The 16,599-nt window shown below is 40.6% G+C and overlaps 1 protein-coding gene across 1 annotated transcript in view; it reads left to right on the forward strand.

The window, feature by feature from the left end:
• The first annotated feature begins 307 nt into the window (after window positions 1–307).
• ZNF292 (zinc finger protein 292) overlaps window positions 308–16,599 on the forward strand; it is a 60,811-nt gene continuing 44,519 nt past the window's right edge. The window contains exon 1 of the mRNA XM_084623876.1: window positions 308–516. Coding sequence (XP_084480002.1) covers window positions 355–516 — 162 coding nt within the window. The 5' untranslated portion in view covers window positions 308–354. The remainder of the gene's footprint in view (window positions 517–16,599) is intronic.

Here is a 16,599-nt window from a genome sequence, read left to right on the forward strand (position 1 = left end):
CAGGCTCCTACCCCGCCTACCCCCCAGCACGTCTCGTGACCCAGGGCACCGCAAAGGCAACCAGACGGGAATTGAGCTTCGCCTTCTCTATTTGCCGCCAAAAAAACATCGGGGAAGGACCACGTGACGGCGACGCAGCTCCTGTCCCATGGGCGCGCGCCATCGCGTCATGTGACACAATGGCCACTCCTTCCAACCAAAGCCTTCGGCAGTGGGCGAGGGAGCGCGCGCTCCTGCCTCTCCTCCGCACGTGACCCCTCCCCGGAACGTGGCATTGTGTAATCACGTGACCTGAGCGGCGAAGGACGGGGGCGAGAGAGGGGGGTTGCGTACGCGACGGAGCGGGGTGTGAAGATGGCGGATGAGGAGGCCGAGCAGGAGAGCGGTAGCCTCGGCGGCGGCCTCCTAGAGCTGCAGCGCCTGCGGGAGCGGCTGCTGGAGCTGGAGAGCGGGCTCCGGGAGAGCGCGGAGCCGGCCGTGGAGGCGGCCACCGAGTACTGTCAGCAGCTGTGCCAGGTCAGGCCGCCTCCCGCCCTCTTCCCCCTCACCCCCCCCCCAGGTCCGTGTGTGTGTGTGTGTGTGAGCGGGGGGCGGGAGCGGCGCCGCCCCCGCCGCGCGCGCGGGAGGAGGCAGCAGCTCGGCGGCGGTTAGCTCCGCTCGGAGTTGGCCCCGGCGGGCGCGGGCCGGGGCAGTGGTGCGGCGGGGAGGCTGCCGCTCATTGTAGGCTCGGATTAGGCGGCCCGCCCCCCACCCTGGGAGCTGCTCGCGGCCCGTAATCCCTCCCCTCGCCCGCTCGCGGTCTCTGGGCCCCTTTGTTGTGCTTTGCGGGCTGGTGTCGCCTCGGCTCTGAAGGGCCTTTGTTCCTGGCGGCGGCGCTAGCGGTCCTGGGAGCAGGGCGGTGAGGGCCTCCCTTCCCCCCCCCCCCCGCCCCGGGAGGGCTCGCGAGCCTGGGGGAGGAGCTGAGACTCCGTTCCGCGGCCCTGTTTACACTCCGCGCGCGCTCCGGAGTGCGGGGCGGCCGTGCGGAGAGTCCGGCACCGCCCCGGGCCTTCCGTTATTGTCCGCCGCCGCCGCTGGGCCTGCCCCGCCGTGGGGAGAAGGGTGCGCTCGGCCTCCTGTGAGGCTGGGGGGCTGCGCTGCTCCCCTCCTTCCTCACGCCCAACGGAATCACATTGTAGTGACGGGCTGGGGGACTGTCGGAGCCCCGTTGTCAGTATCACCATCGCTATCTAATTGGGGCAGGGAAAAGCGTTTCCCGTGGCATAACTCTACAGTTATAATTGTCTTACAGGAGATAAGGGACTATGTGTAAATCATATTGAATATTTCGCTTACCTTCTGTCCCATCTCAACTAAAGAGTGGAAATGTTTATTCAGCTAAACAATAAAATGTTCCTAAACTGTTAGGCACCAGAAACGTACAAAAAATGCTTGTCTGCAGAATTCTTGCAGGATAAAGAACTTCCAGTTCCAGTGAGAGCTTTTTACATGCACAACCCCATCCACCATAGTGTGTGTGTAAATTCCTAACCTAGGTCTCTTCTGTCCTGCAAAAATTCCACACGTTTTCTTTGCTTTTTTCCTACTCTTTTTAACATCTTAGTATCAGGTATCACTGGAAGAGACAGAGAGAGAAAGATTTTAAAGTTAACTGTCCTGCTACTAAAAGGTTGTATCAGTTGTGATGGCCCTACAGAGGGCATGGATCAGATTCATAATGCCAGTGGGTGAAAAGCACAATGATTCAATGTTACTTTAAACAACTGAATTTGAAGATACTGGTCTTTACAAGTGCCAAAGAAACACATATTTTAAAAAAAAAATCTGTAACATAGTTTTTCACCAGCTAAACAACAAATTTTCCATCTTTTTATCTACTGTTGAACTCTAAACATATAATACCTACAGTTCTGCTGATGCCTAAATGTGTAGTGCTCTCTGTTGTGGAGTTACTTCATATTAATGGTTATGGTTCAAATAGTAAGATTGGCTGTTTGCATTGGGTGACAGTGGCTGTTGGTGGTGGTGTAGAAAATCTACATCACTGGAAGTCTACCCATGGAATCCATATTTTTAGTGATACTTCAAAGACAACTTCTACCTTGATTTTTAAAGTCAGTTGGTTATTTGGATATGCGAAAACATTAGAAAATTTGACTGCGTATTCAAAACTTGCAACCTTAATTCTATGCAAAGTCTGAAAAGCAGTGCTGAAAAAATGTTTTGACTATCACAGTACAATTTACTATGCATGGAAAATGCAAGAGAATGTCAAGATTAAAAACTACAATATCAAAACTTCTGTTAGATGGCAACAGTTGAATTTGAACAAACAGGTAAAGTTGAACAGATGCGTAGATAATGTCAGTATTTAATTAATTTGTATAAAATGAGGTGGGTAGCATTAATTGTGATGGGGAACTATGACAAACTTAAGAAATTGTAGGTGTTGGAACACCACTTGAGAAATAAATGTACCTTTACACTTCTTAAAGTATAGCTATAAAATGTGCATTAATTCATCAGTAGATTCTGAGGTTCCAAGCTGAATAAGGGATTTAGCCACTCAAGTAGTGTTAACTTCCTAGAAGTTGTACAGCTAATCCCTTAGTTGATTTGAAAGTTCCATTCTGAAACAGTTCATCTATTGTAAGTCTTAAAAATATGTTTGCTTGTACCCGGAAAAAATAGGATAGCTTTATTCCAGAGTTGTTTACTTATCCTGTAAGAGTGAAACAAAGTGTAAATTCCGTTTTATTGTAGTTTCATACAGTTTTCATTATACACGTAAGGTAAACGTGTGTGTATTCAATTTTCATTGTTGCATAGACTTTACATGTTTTAATCATTCTTAGAAAAAAAAATACATGGGATATTAGGCAGTACCTTATTATTCTGCATAGTTCCCAGAAAAGTCCAGTTACTTTATACTCTCACTGTACAGCTGGTATAACAGGATTCTGTTTTACTCTCATTGATTCCATATCAACATTTGTTCAGATTGTATGTATAGTGACTTTCTTAATTGCAACTCAGTGTCTAAAAGACATGCTGTATTTCTTTGGCTTCTGAATAATCACCTGTAAAACAGATATTGCAATTAAGGTTTAGTAATGAACTTGAAAGACAGACTAGGTACTTGCTTTCTAAGAACTAAACCTAATAGCCAGAGGCCTAGTCTCAACAGACTGTTACATGTGGAAGTCCAACTGTAACCACAGTTTCTGAGAAGAGGTGGGTCTACTGGAGTACTTACCAAGCTGCTGCCTCTGCCTATTGCTTCCGGGCTCCATCTTTCATGTCTGTCTCTGGCTAGTAGTTGTTTAAATTTGAAGCCCCTCAAGCATCTCTCTCTAAGCCTGTGGGTTGGTGGATAGGAAAACTGTTTATACTTCTGTGGCTTTTCTTTTTAGGAACATAGGAATTGCCATATCACATCAGGCCAGTGGTCCTTCTCGTCTAATATCATGTGTCTGGCAGTAGCCAGTGCCAGGTGATTTAGAGGAAGGTGTAAGAAAACTTATAGAACAACCAGGCTACAGGGAAGATTTTTTTTTTCTAATCTTTGACAATTAGAGGCTGATTTATGCTCTTTTTATGAAACAAAACTGTAGATGTATTCATCCATATAAATATACTTATTTTATCCTCTAGTTGTATCTACTTCCAGCTACTTCCGGCATGCTTCTGTTGCTGGTCATACACTTCACAAGCACCAGGAAAGTTATACTGACAAGATTTTGTCATCTCACTGCTGCCTGCAGAGTCTGAATATTAGTGGTGAAAGTGACTAGTCCCTTGTCACTTACACTAAGCAAACTACTCAAGCTGTTTGGTAAAGCTATGACCAGTAGCAGAGGCACTAGAGTGATCTGTATCCAGACTCAGGAAGACAGATCTGTGTTGGTTCACTTTTTTGAAGGTTCTCTTCAATGAAAAGAACCTTAATTTTTTAATGAAAACAAAGATTCTACAGTAACTGATGGTTTAGAATGGATAACTGTCCAGAGAAACTGTCTTCCTTGCCACTGATTAATATTTTCAAACTTTGATTTGAATGATAATTTTGATAATATTTAATTTTAAAAAATTCAACTCACTGTTCTGGAACAGTGTAGAGCCAGTACAGCACTGACCAGACTTCCAGAGCTCTAAGCCAGGCCCTTAACATATTGCATATTAACTACTATAATCTCCTCTTCTTGGGCCTTGACTACTGTAACTTTGCATCCATTAAGTCAGTTGAAAATAGGGCTGCCATATCCTTTCTTCCAACTGTTTGCTTTGTGACACCTTCCTCCCCTCATCCATCTACTGTTTCCTTCCTACTGCATCATATATAGATGTCTTGTCCTTACTTTTAATGTCCTTCACTGTTTAGCTCCAGTCTACCGATCAGGCTTTTGATTGCCTTCACTCCACTAATATCCAGCCTTAAACTCACCAACTAGTCCACTTCCCCCACACCTTATTTCTCCTATGTTGCCCCTTTTGTGTGGTATAAAGCTCCTTCTATTCTCTTGTAAGAGTCTCTTCTGCTGCACTGCCTACAGAACATTGCCAGCTGTTAACAGCTAAGCAAATGGGGAGCTAAATTGTGTATAGTCAGTCTCCGAAAATTTGCTGCATACCAACATGGTTTTTATCCTGTCTACCTGTTGTTTCTTGTCACAGTGGCTTTGTTTATACTGGGAAAATGCATATAGGTATAAAAATGATAAACGTGATTTTTTCTTTAGTGTGGACAAGAACAATCTTTTTTTTTTTTAAAGTTAGCTAGTTGTGATTAACCTTGGAGGCTCCCTAGCATTGATAGAATAGTTGCAAAATCATTAAAGTAGGATTAGAAGAGCCAGTGAATGAGGTTTTTTAAATATAGTTAGTCAGAAAAACACCTGTTACTATAAAATGCTTTTCCAACATATCTGCTCCCTCTGTGTATTTTGAGTCATATCTGCTTGCTTTAAAAATAATAACTTTAGATATTAGTAGACTACAATTGTGCCTAGAGGTCTCAGTCAGGGACTGGAAACTCACTGTGCTAGGTACTGTATAAACCCATAACAAAGAGCATCCCTGTCCCAAGGATTTACAAATCTAGGTTAGATCTTGATTATACTGGGGAAATGCATCATGTTAGGAAAAACATGTTAGCTGGTCAGGGTTAACCACAGTCACACTAACAATCGTGTTTAACATGCTCTTTTGGAAATGGTCCCTGTTTAGGACCACTAGGCAGTACTACAGTATTATTAATAATGAAGACTTTAATAATTAAAGTAAGCAAATGTGACTTGGAATAAATACACAAGGAGCAAGATTTGTTAAGTAAGAACATGCTGCTGATCATAATTTAAAAAGATCCCCATTAAGTTGCTATTCTAATCATACTTTAATGTCTTTCCATTATGCCATCAAATCTATTTCTGCCCTTCATGGCAATTTGTTATTCAGATGTATATATGTCAGCATTCACAAAAAGTATCCTCAAGTTTTGCTGTACCGAATAGTTTATCCAAACATACCTTACATAAGCTATACTTTACTCTGAATATGCTGTGCCATACTAAGGCAAGACTTGGAATTGACCTCCATCTGTTCTTCCTTTTGCCAGGTAGATTTTCTGTGGCTTACTGGCATTGTTTTCCAGTTATTTGCAAACTTATCCACTGGGAACAGACTAAAATAGCATTTCACATCTGGGCCAGAACAATCCAAATAACCTTTTTGGCTGGTGCCCAGTGCCTAACTGATAGCATTCTGTTCTCTTCTTCCTCAGTATTCTGCCTCTCTGTACAAACAAAAGTTCAGTTCTGCTCTTTCTTGGGGGGGCGGGAATCAAGAGCTCCAATTCTACATGAAACGTCCAAGCATTGCTTCTGTGAAACTGGGATCACCTATAGGAGTCCATATGTTGTAACATCACGATTCCTCAGACTGGCATCAGTGGTGTGAACATTCATGGATGCCTGTGTGACAGACTGGGGAGCACAGATAACCCACACAAACCTATCTGCCCCAGAAAGGAGGATGAAAATGACCTGTTTGAAATTCAGAGCTATCTGGGAAAACAATATCTTCGGTTAAACTAATTGAAAACTCAAGAAGGTGAGACAGTTGGACAACAATAGTCTACATAAATTGGGGTTGAGGGTAGGATACTCGAAACACAGATCTTTAAACAAAAACTGTCTCTCCGAAAATGGGCTGAACAATGAAAGTTCTTGGTAAACTGTAAATTCTTTGGGTAAAGACCTGTTTTTTGTACAGTGTCTAGCACACTAGGGCCCTGATTTTGATTGGAACCTCTGAGCACCATTGTAATACAAATAAATAGCCGCTTACATATAGGGCAAACTCAACATTTTAGTCTGGTGGCAGTCACTGTGCATTTTCCCTCAAGAGTGGGAATAGCAAATGAGCACAGATCAGTTTCCCTCAATCAGCAATAAATAACCAGATTTTTACATGTCAGATTATGGGAAAAGAAAGCATGGAAAACATACATTATTTAAATGTTCTGACCACCTAGTGCATTCCTTCCCCCTCCCTGATCAGGTAGCCTAAAAGATCAAGCTGGATGGGATCAGAATATTTCTGTGATAATGCCTTGTAAGCTTTTTATTCGTCTGACTCTTAAAGATGTCAGCTTGCTTCCTTGGATTCTACATTCTTGTCAGTATTCTGACTCAAGATCCAATCAGATGCCGGAATCCTATGAAATTCAGACTAGAATCAAAGATCCTTAACTTTCCAAAATTCAGATACTCAATTTGTAGACTTCTCATTCCATAAGAATATGGCGTACCTTCAGAAATGGTGCTGCAAGCATGGGCTAATTTCTCAAACCATACTGCAACTTCTTTGACTCTTTTTTATTAAAGACTTCTGTATAAGCTCCTTGCATGGTTACAGAACAGCTCATGGGACTCTTAAGCTTTCTGGAAAGAAGGGTGCCCTAGCATCACATCCTCATGTCATCAGCTTCACATAAGCTATGTCTATACTAGCTCTTTTGTTAGTAAAACTTTTGTCGGTCAGAGGTGTGGGGGGGCAAAAAAACACTGTCCCGCCAGCGTAGCTACCAATGCTCATTAGGGGTGGTTTAATTATGCTGATGAGAGAGCTCTCTCCCGTCATCATAGAGCGGCTACATGGGAGACCTTTCAGCGGCATAGCTGTGTTGCTCTAAGATCTCTAATGTAGACATAGCCTAAAGCAGTGGTCAAACTCCATCTGCAGACTGAAGTCCCAGTTAGCAGCTAGAACTTGACTTTTAGTGTAGGTCATATGCAATCAACCTTTGAACCAGTGTCTACCATTTCCCTGTTATGTTTTTGGCCTTCATATGTTGAGTAGTTGATGTTAATACACTGTCCATCAAAACCATTATGTGGCTTTTTGTTTCCTCATGAAGTGGTCAGGCTATATCAGAACTCCTCTTTAAGTTTTCTTCCCTTATCACATTCATAAAGACCTCTCCTTAACACCTTTATTTCTGAAACGCTCTGACCCTAAGTGTTCAAAATACATTGCCTGGATGGGAAAGGAGTTATCAGTAGGGCTGTCAAACAATAAAAAAATTAATCGTGATTGCATACTTAAAAAAATTAATCCTGCTTAATTGTACTGTTAATAATAGAATATCAATATTTAAATATTTTTGGATGTTTTCTACATTTTCAAATATATTGATTTCAATTACAACACAGAATACAAAGTGTACAGTGCTCACTTTATGTTTATTTTTTATTACAAGTATTTGCACTGTAAAAAAACAAAAGAAATAGTATTTTTCAATTCACCTAATACAAGTACTGTAGTGCAATCTCTTTATTATGAAAGTTGACCTTACAAATGTAGAATTTTGTTTTAAAAAAACAAACCTGCATTCAAAAATAAAACCATCTAAAATTTTAGAGCCTACAAGTCCACTCAGTCCTATTTCTTGTTCAGCTAGTTGCTCAGGCAAACAAGTTTGTTTACTTTTATGGGAGATAATGCTGCCCACTTATTTTCAATGTCACCTGGAAGTGAGCACAGGCGTTCTCATGGCACTGTTGTAGCCAGCACTGCAAGATATTTACGTGCCAGATGCGCTAAAGATTCATATGTCCCTTCTTGCTTCAGCCACTGTTCTAGGGGACAGGCATCCATGCTGATGATGGGTTCTACTCGATAACAATCCAAAGTAGTGCAGACCGACGAATGAAATATCTGGCAGAATGTGGGTAAAACAGCAAGGAGACAATGAGTTCAGTCACTAATTTAAAAAAAAAAAAAAAGCATTAATTAAACGAGCATCATCAACATGGATGCATGTCCTCTGGAATGGTGGCCGAAGCACGAAGAGGCATAGGAATGTTTAGCGTGTCTGGCAAGTAAATACCTTGCAATGCCGGCTACAAAAGTGCCATGCGAATGCCTGTTCTCACTTTCAGGGGACATTGTAAATAAGTGGGCAGCATTATCTCCTGTAAATGTAAACAAACTTGTTTTTCTGAGCGATTGGCTGAACAAGAAGTAGGACTGAGTGGATTTGTAGATGCTGAAGTTTTATTTTGTTTTGGGTTTTTTTTGAGTACAGTTATGTAACCAAAAAAATCCACATTCGTAAGTTGCACTTTCACGAAAAAGAGATTGCACTACAGCATTTGTATGAGGTGAATTGAAAAATACTATTTATCGTTTGTATAGTGCAAATATTTGTAATAAAAAATACACACTTTGATTTCAATTACAACACAGAATACAATAGATATGAAAATGTTGAAAAACATCAAAAATATTTAATAAATTTCAATTTGTATTCTATTGTTTAACATTGTGATTAAAACTGCGATTAATCGCGATTAATTTTTTTGAGTTAATCATGTGAGTTAACTGCAATTAACAGTCCTAATTATCAGATATTACTTGGTAGAACAAAAGCATTTAGAAACATATTTGCAGCATATGCAGAAAAGTAAAAAGACGACACAAAATGCTATCCTATTAAGATTGGTCTGAGCCATTGTTATTGGAGCATACAGGAAATCAGGTAAAATTTGCTACTGAAGGCTTACTTAAGATCAATTTCAGCTTCATGGCCAAAGAAAATAGAGCTCTCTGTGGTAAATGGTCAGAGAATTTGGGCAATTACCTTGTTTGTTTTCACGAAAAAGGTTAATAGTAATTAGATGTCTAGCATAGTGAATGCCAGTGAAAATGAGGTGTAGGATCAGAGGCTAAAATAGGGAAAGAACAAGTTAAAAATTACTTAGACAAGTTAGATGTCTTCAGGTAACTGGAACCTGATGAAATACATCCTAGAATGCTCAAAGAGTTGACTGAGGAGATAGCCGAGCCATTAGCGATTATCTCTGAAAAGTCACGGAAGAAATTCCAGAGGACTAGAAAAGGACAAATATAGTGCCAGTCTATTAAAGGAAATAAGAACAACCTGGGGGAAATACTAACCAGTCAGCTTAACTTCAGTACCTGGAAAGATAATGGAGCAAATAATTAAGCAATCAGTTTACAAACAGAGAAGATAATAAGGTGGTAAGTCCCAGTCAGCATGGATTTGTCAAGAACAAATCATGTCAAATCAACCTAATGGGTTTCTTTGACAGGGTAACAAGCTTTATGGATGGGGGCAAGTGGTAGATGTGGTATACCTTGACTTTAGTAAGGCTTTTGATACTGTCTCATATGACCTTCTCATAAACAAACTAGGGAAGTACAACCTAGATGGAGTTACTGTAAGCTAGGTGCATAACTGGTTGGGAAAGTGTTTCCAGAGAGTAGTTATCAGTGGTTCTCAGTCAAGCTGGAAGGGCATATTGACTGCGGTCCCACAGAGATCAGTTCTGGGTCTGGTTCTTTTCAGTATCTTTATGCCATTATCTAAATCATTGATGAGAGTACACTTTTATAAAGTTTGCGGGCGATATCAAGCTGGGAGGGGTTGCAAGTGCTTTGGAGGATAGAATTAAAATTCAAAATGATCTGGACAAACTGGAGAAATGGTTTCAAGTATATAGGATGAAATTCAATAAGGACAAATGCAAAGTACTCCACTTAGGAAGGAAGAATCACTTGCACACATACAAAATGGGAAATGACTGCCTTAGAAGGAGTACTGCAGAAAGATGATCCACTATGACCTTCAGATACAAGCTAAATATGAAATCAAGAGTAACACTGTTGCGCAAAAAAAAAAAAAAAAATCCTTCTGGTATGTATTAGCAGGAGTGTTGTAAGCAAGACATGAAAAGTAGTTCTTCGCTCTACTTTGCCCTGATTAGGCTTCAGCTGAAGCATAGTGTCTATTTACAGGCACCACATTTCAGGAAAGATGTGGACAATTGCAGAAAGTCGAGAGGAGAGTAACCAAACATGATTAAAGGTCTAGAAAACATGACCTATGAAGGAAGATTGAAAATAATGGTTCAATCTGGAGAAAAGAAGATTGTGGGGGTGGGCATGATGACAGTTTTCAAGTACATAGAAGGTTGCTACAAGGAGAAAGGAAACTTCGTTCTCGTTAACCTCTGGGGATAGGACAAGAAGCAATGGGCTTAAATTGCAGCAAGAGTGGTTTACGTGGGACATTAGGAAAAACTTCTTAACTATCAGGGTGGTTAAACATGGCCATAAATTGCCTAAGGAGGTTGTGGAATCTCCATCATTGGAGATTTTTAAGAGCAGGTTAGACAACCAATGATCAGGGATGATCTAGATAATATTTAGTCCTGCCTTGAGTGCAGGGGACTGAACGAGATGATTTCTCGAGGTCCCTTCTAGTCCTACAATTCTATGATTCCTCCACTTCTTTTCTAAGACATTTTTAACTCTGGATCTTGTTTGCGGATGTAGGTTCTGCCGTCTCTTCATTTCTTCTCATTCTATTCTCTCTGTCCCCCCAACTCTGTGTCCTAGAAGCTATATTTCTGGTTTGATGCATTCCCTGTGTGTGAGAATGACAAATGTATTATAGTAAAGAATTGTCAGTCGGGCAAACTATTTCACTGTTAGCATTAATGGTTAGTCTTGATTATTTAAGTCGGTCAGTCTGGGCTTGGCACAGTCTCTTGCCCTCATAAGAAGATTCATTTAATGCCAAAAGCATCTGGCAGAGCTACTTCAATGACTGCTAGTAGGTGTGGCTGCATGAAGTCGTCCTTCTGATTGTTGGTTTAATGGATTTATTATTATGAAAACTTTAATTTACTGGAACAAAATTATCTGTGTGAGATGTTTCAGCTACATGCAGCACTCCACATTAATTCAACCTTTCAGAAACCCACCCCTGTGCTCTGTAGCACTGTTCTGTCCTCTCTGTTGCAGGCAGCTGTTGTATTCTTGTAAAATTCACTTTGTAATACTTATAGTACCAAAAGAATGATACGGATTTGAGGGGAAAGTGTCTCCTAAGAATGGAATCTCATAGGATTCTCTTGACCTGTTATGCTTCAAAGTGATGGAGAGAATCAAGAGAGCATGATAAATAGATAAACCTTAAAACAAGTATACTACCTCCCAAAAGTGTTTTGACAAATTCAAAAATATATTTAGAGTGCCTAATGATTAAAGTAAATTAAAATAGGTGATATGGGCTTCTCAGTTCTTGTGGTCACTATCTGATCACAGTGCTGTGTGAAGACACAGCTTTGTGTTATCTGGTGATGACAGGGTGCAGCATCAGGAAGGGGAGAGAAGAAATATATCACGATTCAAGCTTATAGGCCAGCCAAGTAGAAGTGTGTGCGCGCGCATAAGTGCAGGGTTGAGCTGATGAGAAGCAAAAGAATCTTGGCCGGGGGGGTGGGGGGTGGAATGTTCCATGGAAAATTTTGAAATGCCCTATGTAACTTCCCGTATTCCAGAGATTTTAAAATATGTTATCCTGAAAAGTGACCCCTTTTTTACAAATATTAAAAATAAAGTGGTTCCATAGTCATTCTTATTGATTAAAATCTTGCAAGTGAAATTGTCATCTTCTCACTGTCAATACTGTAGCATGAAGCTGGGCTCTTTCCATCTTGTACATCACCAACCATAATAAAGGTTTGCAGGCTCAATTATGTCCTTTAGTGACACGTTACAACCTCACTGTCTTCAGATTATACCTTTTTTTGTGATGCTTTCCATGCAACCATCATACTATAACTACTGATAGAATGTTGCATATAAAATAATAATATCCCTGTGTCACATATGTTTGCTTTTTAAAGGGAGGAACTGAGACACAGAGAAAGTGATTTGCCTAAGCTACATAGTGAGTGAGTCAGTGACAGAGGGCTACTGGATCCCAAGAGATCAAGGTTCTATTACCTATTGTATGTGTTAATAAATGGACCATGTTTATTACTAACACTTGTGTGAATCATTTGCTGATGGAAGAGGTTGCTGACAAGGAAGAACCTTGCTGACAAGGTTGGGGGAGATTATTTAAATTTAGGTTTTGGGGAAGCTGATAGGTTATAGTTCATAGTTAGACAAGGACCACTTCTCAATGTCTAATACAGAGTCTCTTCCTCTAGTAAAGGATAGAGGAGAAATTACAACTGAACTAGATGGGAAGGTTCAGATCATGAGAGAGCTCCAGAAAAATAACATGGTTTTAGAGTAGACTTAAACAAAAATCGGAACACCTCCAAGAAAACTGGTTAAACCAATTCAAGATGCTTAAACAAAAATAGGTGAAATAGATTGGCAGTGGAGGAGTTTAACATAGTAGGTATTTCTGAAACATGGTAGAATTTAAAAAAATCAATGAGATACTGTAACAGCTGGCTACAAACTACACAGAAGGGAAGATTTAAGAAAGAAGACTATTGAGATACCTACAGTCAGAGTGGTATGGATTCAAATTCCAAAGCAGAAAGATGCAAAGATACCAATACGTTAACACTACTGAACTGATCAGGAAAAAAGATACTGAAAGTTGAAGGAGATAAGCACCTAAGTCTAACAATGCATGATTTCAGCTACTCCTTTCTAAACAGAGAGAATGTCGCAACAGGGTGAGGTTTAGGGAAGCAGGTTCTCAATGCTTTAAAAAATTGCTTCTTAGAACAGTTAATTCTTGGGGATGCAGAAAAATGTCTTTGTCCTACTTCATGCAAGATTAGGTTCAAGAAGTAACTCTAATTGGATCACCTAAGTAGTAATAGAGAGTGCAACATCTGAGATGAATGGTGCAAAAAACAAGTGCTGTGACACTCAAGTTCAGAAAGGGAGATTTAACCAAAATTCCTGCCCTGTATTCCTGACCATCCTCAACCTAGATGCTAGAAATCCTCTTAAATCCACCAACCTTCTGTATCGTACATTTCTAGTAAGTGCTGTAAACTCACAAACCACCCCCCATGTTTAGCTCAAAGACCAGTCCCCCAGTTCACTTTCCCATAAATGGGAAGATTTGACATCTTGCCTCTTCCCTTCTATGTACAGACCAAGAGACTCAATCCTCCCTTTCCTCATCTTTGTCTTTTACCATCATTCCCTCCAGTCCACATGCCTTGCTCTGGGAATGACAGCAGCCCCAATGCCAAAATTGTTTTCTTCCACTTCTGTTTCCAAACCATTTGAAATTCCCTTTCATAACCCTAGTTCCTTGCTCTTCCACAGATTCCATGAGACTATGAGCAAGTTTTTTAGGGTATGTTTTCACTGCAGACTAAATTGTAATTGTAATGCAGATAGGCATACCTATGCTTGCTTTAATCTAGCTAGTGTGGATAACAGTAGTAGTGAAATTTTGGCAGCATGGACATCAGCGTAGGCCAGCAACCAGCATCATAGCCAGTCATATCCTGGTAGGCTTGTACCATAGCATCAGCTCATGCTGGTGTATCTTTAATGCTATTTTTACGCATGCTGGCTATGTTAAAACTAGCGCAGTGAGCCACCTGTGCTACTGTTGCACCTTAATTTGAGGGGTAGACATAGCTTTAGTCTCCCTCTGCCTTAGTTCCCCATCTGAAAAATGGGGATAATAGTACCACCATAAAGGGATGATGTGAGGATAAACATTTTAATGGTTGTGGGATGCTCTCATACAGAAAAAGAGATTGTATAACTATATAAGACACATGAACATGAATGGGACACTTCCCATTGCTTCATGTTGAGCTGGGTATAAGCATTTGCAGGATCAGAGCCTTAGTGTTTCCAGTGTAGTCATTTGTATGGAATTTAAAACTTTAGCTGTGAATTGATGCTCATGATGGTTATTAAACAATTTAATCTTTTTTGGGGGAGGGAGGAGGGAAGCTAGACCTGCCATGTTATCTTCTGGAACTATTGAAATGAAAATCTAGCTAGTGAATATGCACAGTAAGTAGGGCCGGTGGACAGATTTTATGAGGATTATCATCAAACAGAGCTAGATAACTGCTATTCTTTTGTTTCTAGAATGAGCCAGGAGAGAGGAGTTAATGATTACTCTCATTGACTTTGCTTCCCTGTCTTTACCTGTAGTTTCTTCCACAAATCTTAAGTGTTCTGTGAGTTTTATGAAAGACACAATGAAAAATAAAGCTGTCATGGCTCCTACCATGAAATTGACAAGATCCAACAGCCATTGTAGGTAACGCAGTGTCTACACGTACAGGACGTGGCCTTAATTACACCAACATAATCTTTATGCCTCTCATGGAGTTGGAGTTGTTGGTGTAGTAGGGTACTACCATTGGCAAGAGGAAGGCTGTAGTGTAGACAGTGACATAATTAGGTTGACGTAAGCTGCCTGTGGTGTGGACCAGCCCTGAGAAAACAAATTGTATTGGTTGCAAAATGCTGAAGCCCTTTTTTATTGGAGTTAAAGGATATGTTTATTCAAGAGTGAGTAAATAAGCTGTACTGTTTCTTTTTAGTGTTAAAAGACCTAATAATTTCATCTATTTGAAACTGCATCAGCAGGTGTGTTTGTTTTTGTTTTTTAATACAGTATGAGTTAAAGGTGGAGCGTCAGCTTTTTTGTTATAGCTTGTGGTTTTTATCAGTTTCCATTTTTTATTTACTTTCGGGGGAAGGGTTTTTCTGGGATTGTTCCTTGTTTACCACTAGCACTTTTAAAACCTTTATCATGGCAGACATCTCTACAGCTAAAAGGGTAACTTTCTCCAAAGATCACAGTGCTGCCAGTCAATCAAATTACGAGGTGTTCTTCCCAATATCAGGCTTCTTTTGTTCCTTCCACAAAACCTCTTCCTGCTGGACAGTGAGAGTATAAGTATAAAATCTGGTTTCTTCTTGCCCAGTCCTTTGTATTTTTGCCACCAGACATTGTAACAGATTTTAGTTAAAGCGATGCTGTTTTTGTGTCGACCAGGCCTAATTAGCCTTGTGCAGCCTATCCCTAGCAAGGATTGCAGGAGCAGCGGATTCATGAGTGCTGTCTTCCTCCGTTTAATGGCGGTTGTTGTGGCAGGAGGGAGAGAGAATTAGAATTTTAAATATCTTTGCTTCTCCTTTCTTCCTTCTACTTTTCATCTATGCCAGGCATCAAATGATTACCACCGCACATAGTGTGGCTGAAGTAGAAATAACAGAATGGAACTGGTCCGTTTCACATTCGGGCTAGAGTATGGTACTGTGGGAGATGAGGGCAAAAAGGGAAATAAAATTATAGGGGTTTCAATTGAAGTGGTAGAAAGAAGCATGCTGTTCAAGAGTAAGGTTGAGATGTGTACCCCAGAAAGAGAAGTAGAAATACACCTCCTTTGCATGCTCTTTAAAGTGTACTGGGTGCACTGATAGTGGAGAGGTAGCAACATTGTAGTTAAGGTTGAGATTAAATTACTGTTTCACAGCCAATTTTTCTAAGTGCTCTAAAGTTCACATGCTAACGTGGATTGCTTTGAATATTGCTGTACCTCAAGGGGATCTGGGTCCAAATTAGTGGTCCAAATTTGAGGTCATTTGAGCAAGAGGTTCCCAAGATACAACCCTATTTAAAAAAAAAAAAACAAAAACAAAAAACTGATGTCAAAATTTTATAGTTCTGTAATTTGGGGGTTTTTTTGCACAGGTCTGAGGTTTGATCTATTGCTCTTATCCTCCTCAAATTATCTGGACTGGGGGTCTCTGCTAATGTCTGTCATCCACTGCCTTCGGGGAAGCAATATTTTAAAAGTTGTCCAGGGTAAAAGTTGCGTTGACAGTGTGGGTCCAGCCAAATTGATAAGCCAGAATGTCATTTATTTTTGTATGTGCAACATGACTGGGGCCTTGTTGTGTGCCAGAATGTTTGCAGGCAACCTTACATCAAGATGAGTGGTTCAAGATAACATGCTGTGGCTATTGAAACCAAGCAGCACCAACGTACTGTGAGCTTGAGTCCTTTCCTTGGCAGCTTTCTGAGAATGTGTATTGTATACATTAGTTCCTGTCTGCTGCATTTTGAGGGAGCTTCTTCTGAAAGTTTTACCCTGAGAGAGCTTCTGGTTTTAACAGCTGATATTTCAGAGCACTCTAAAATCCACATACATATTCAGATTTTTACCTTAAAACTGTTATCAAGGACAATAACATTAATTAATAGAAGGAAGATTAAAGGCAGCATTTGGGTATTGTAATCATGCTCATCTTGAATAATGGTACTGAGTG

The sequence above is a fragment of the Lepidochelys olivacea genome (genome assembly GCF_965140295.1).
Source record: "Lepidochelys olivacea isolate rLepOli2 genome assembly, chromosome: 3".
Classification (NCBI taxonomy): Eukaryota; Metazoa; Chordata; order Testudines; family Cheloniidae; genus Lepidochelys; species Lepidochelys olivacea.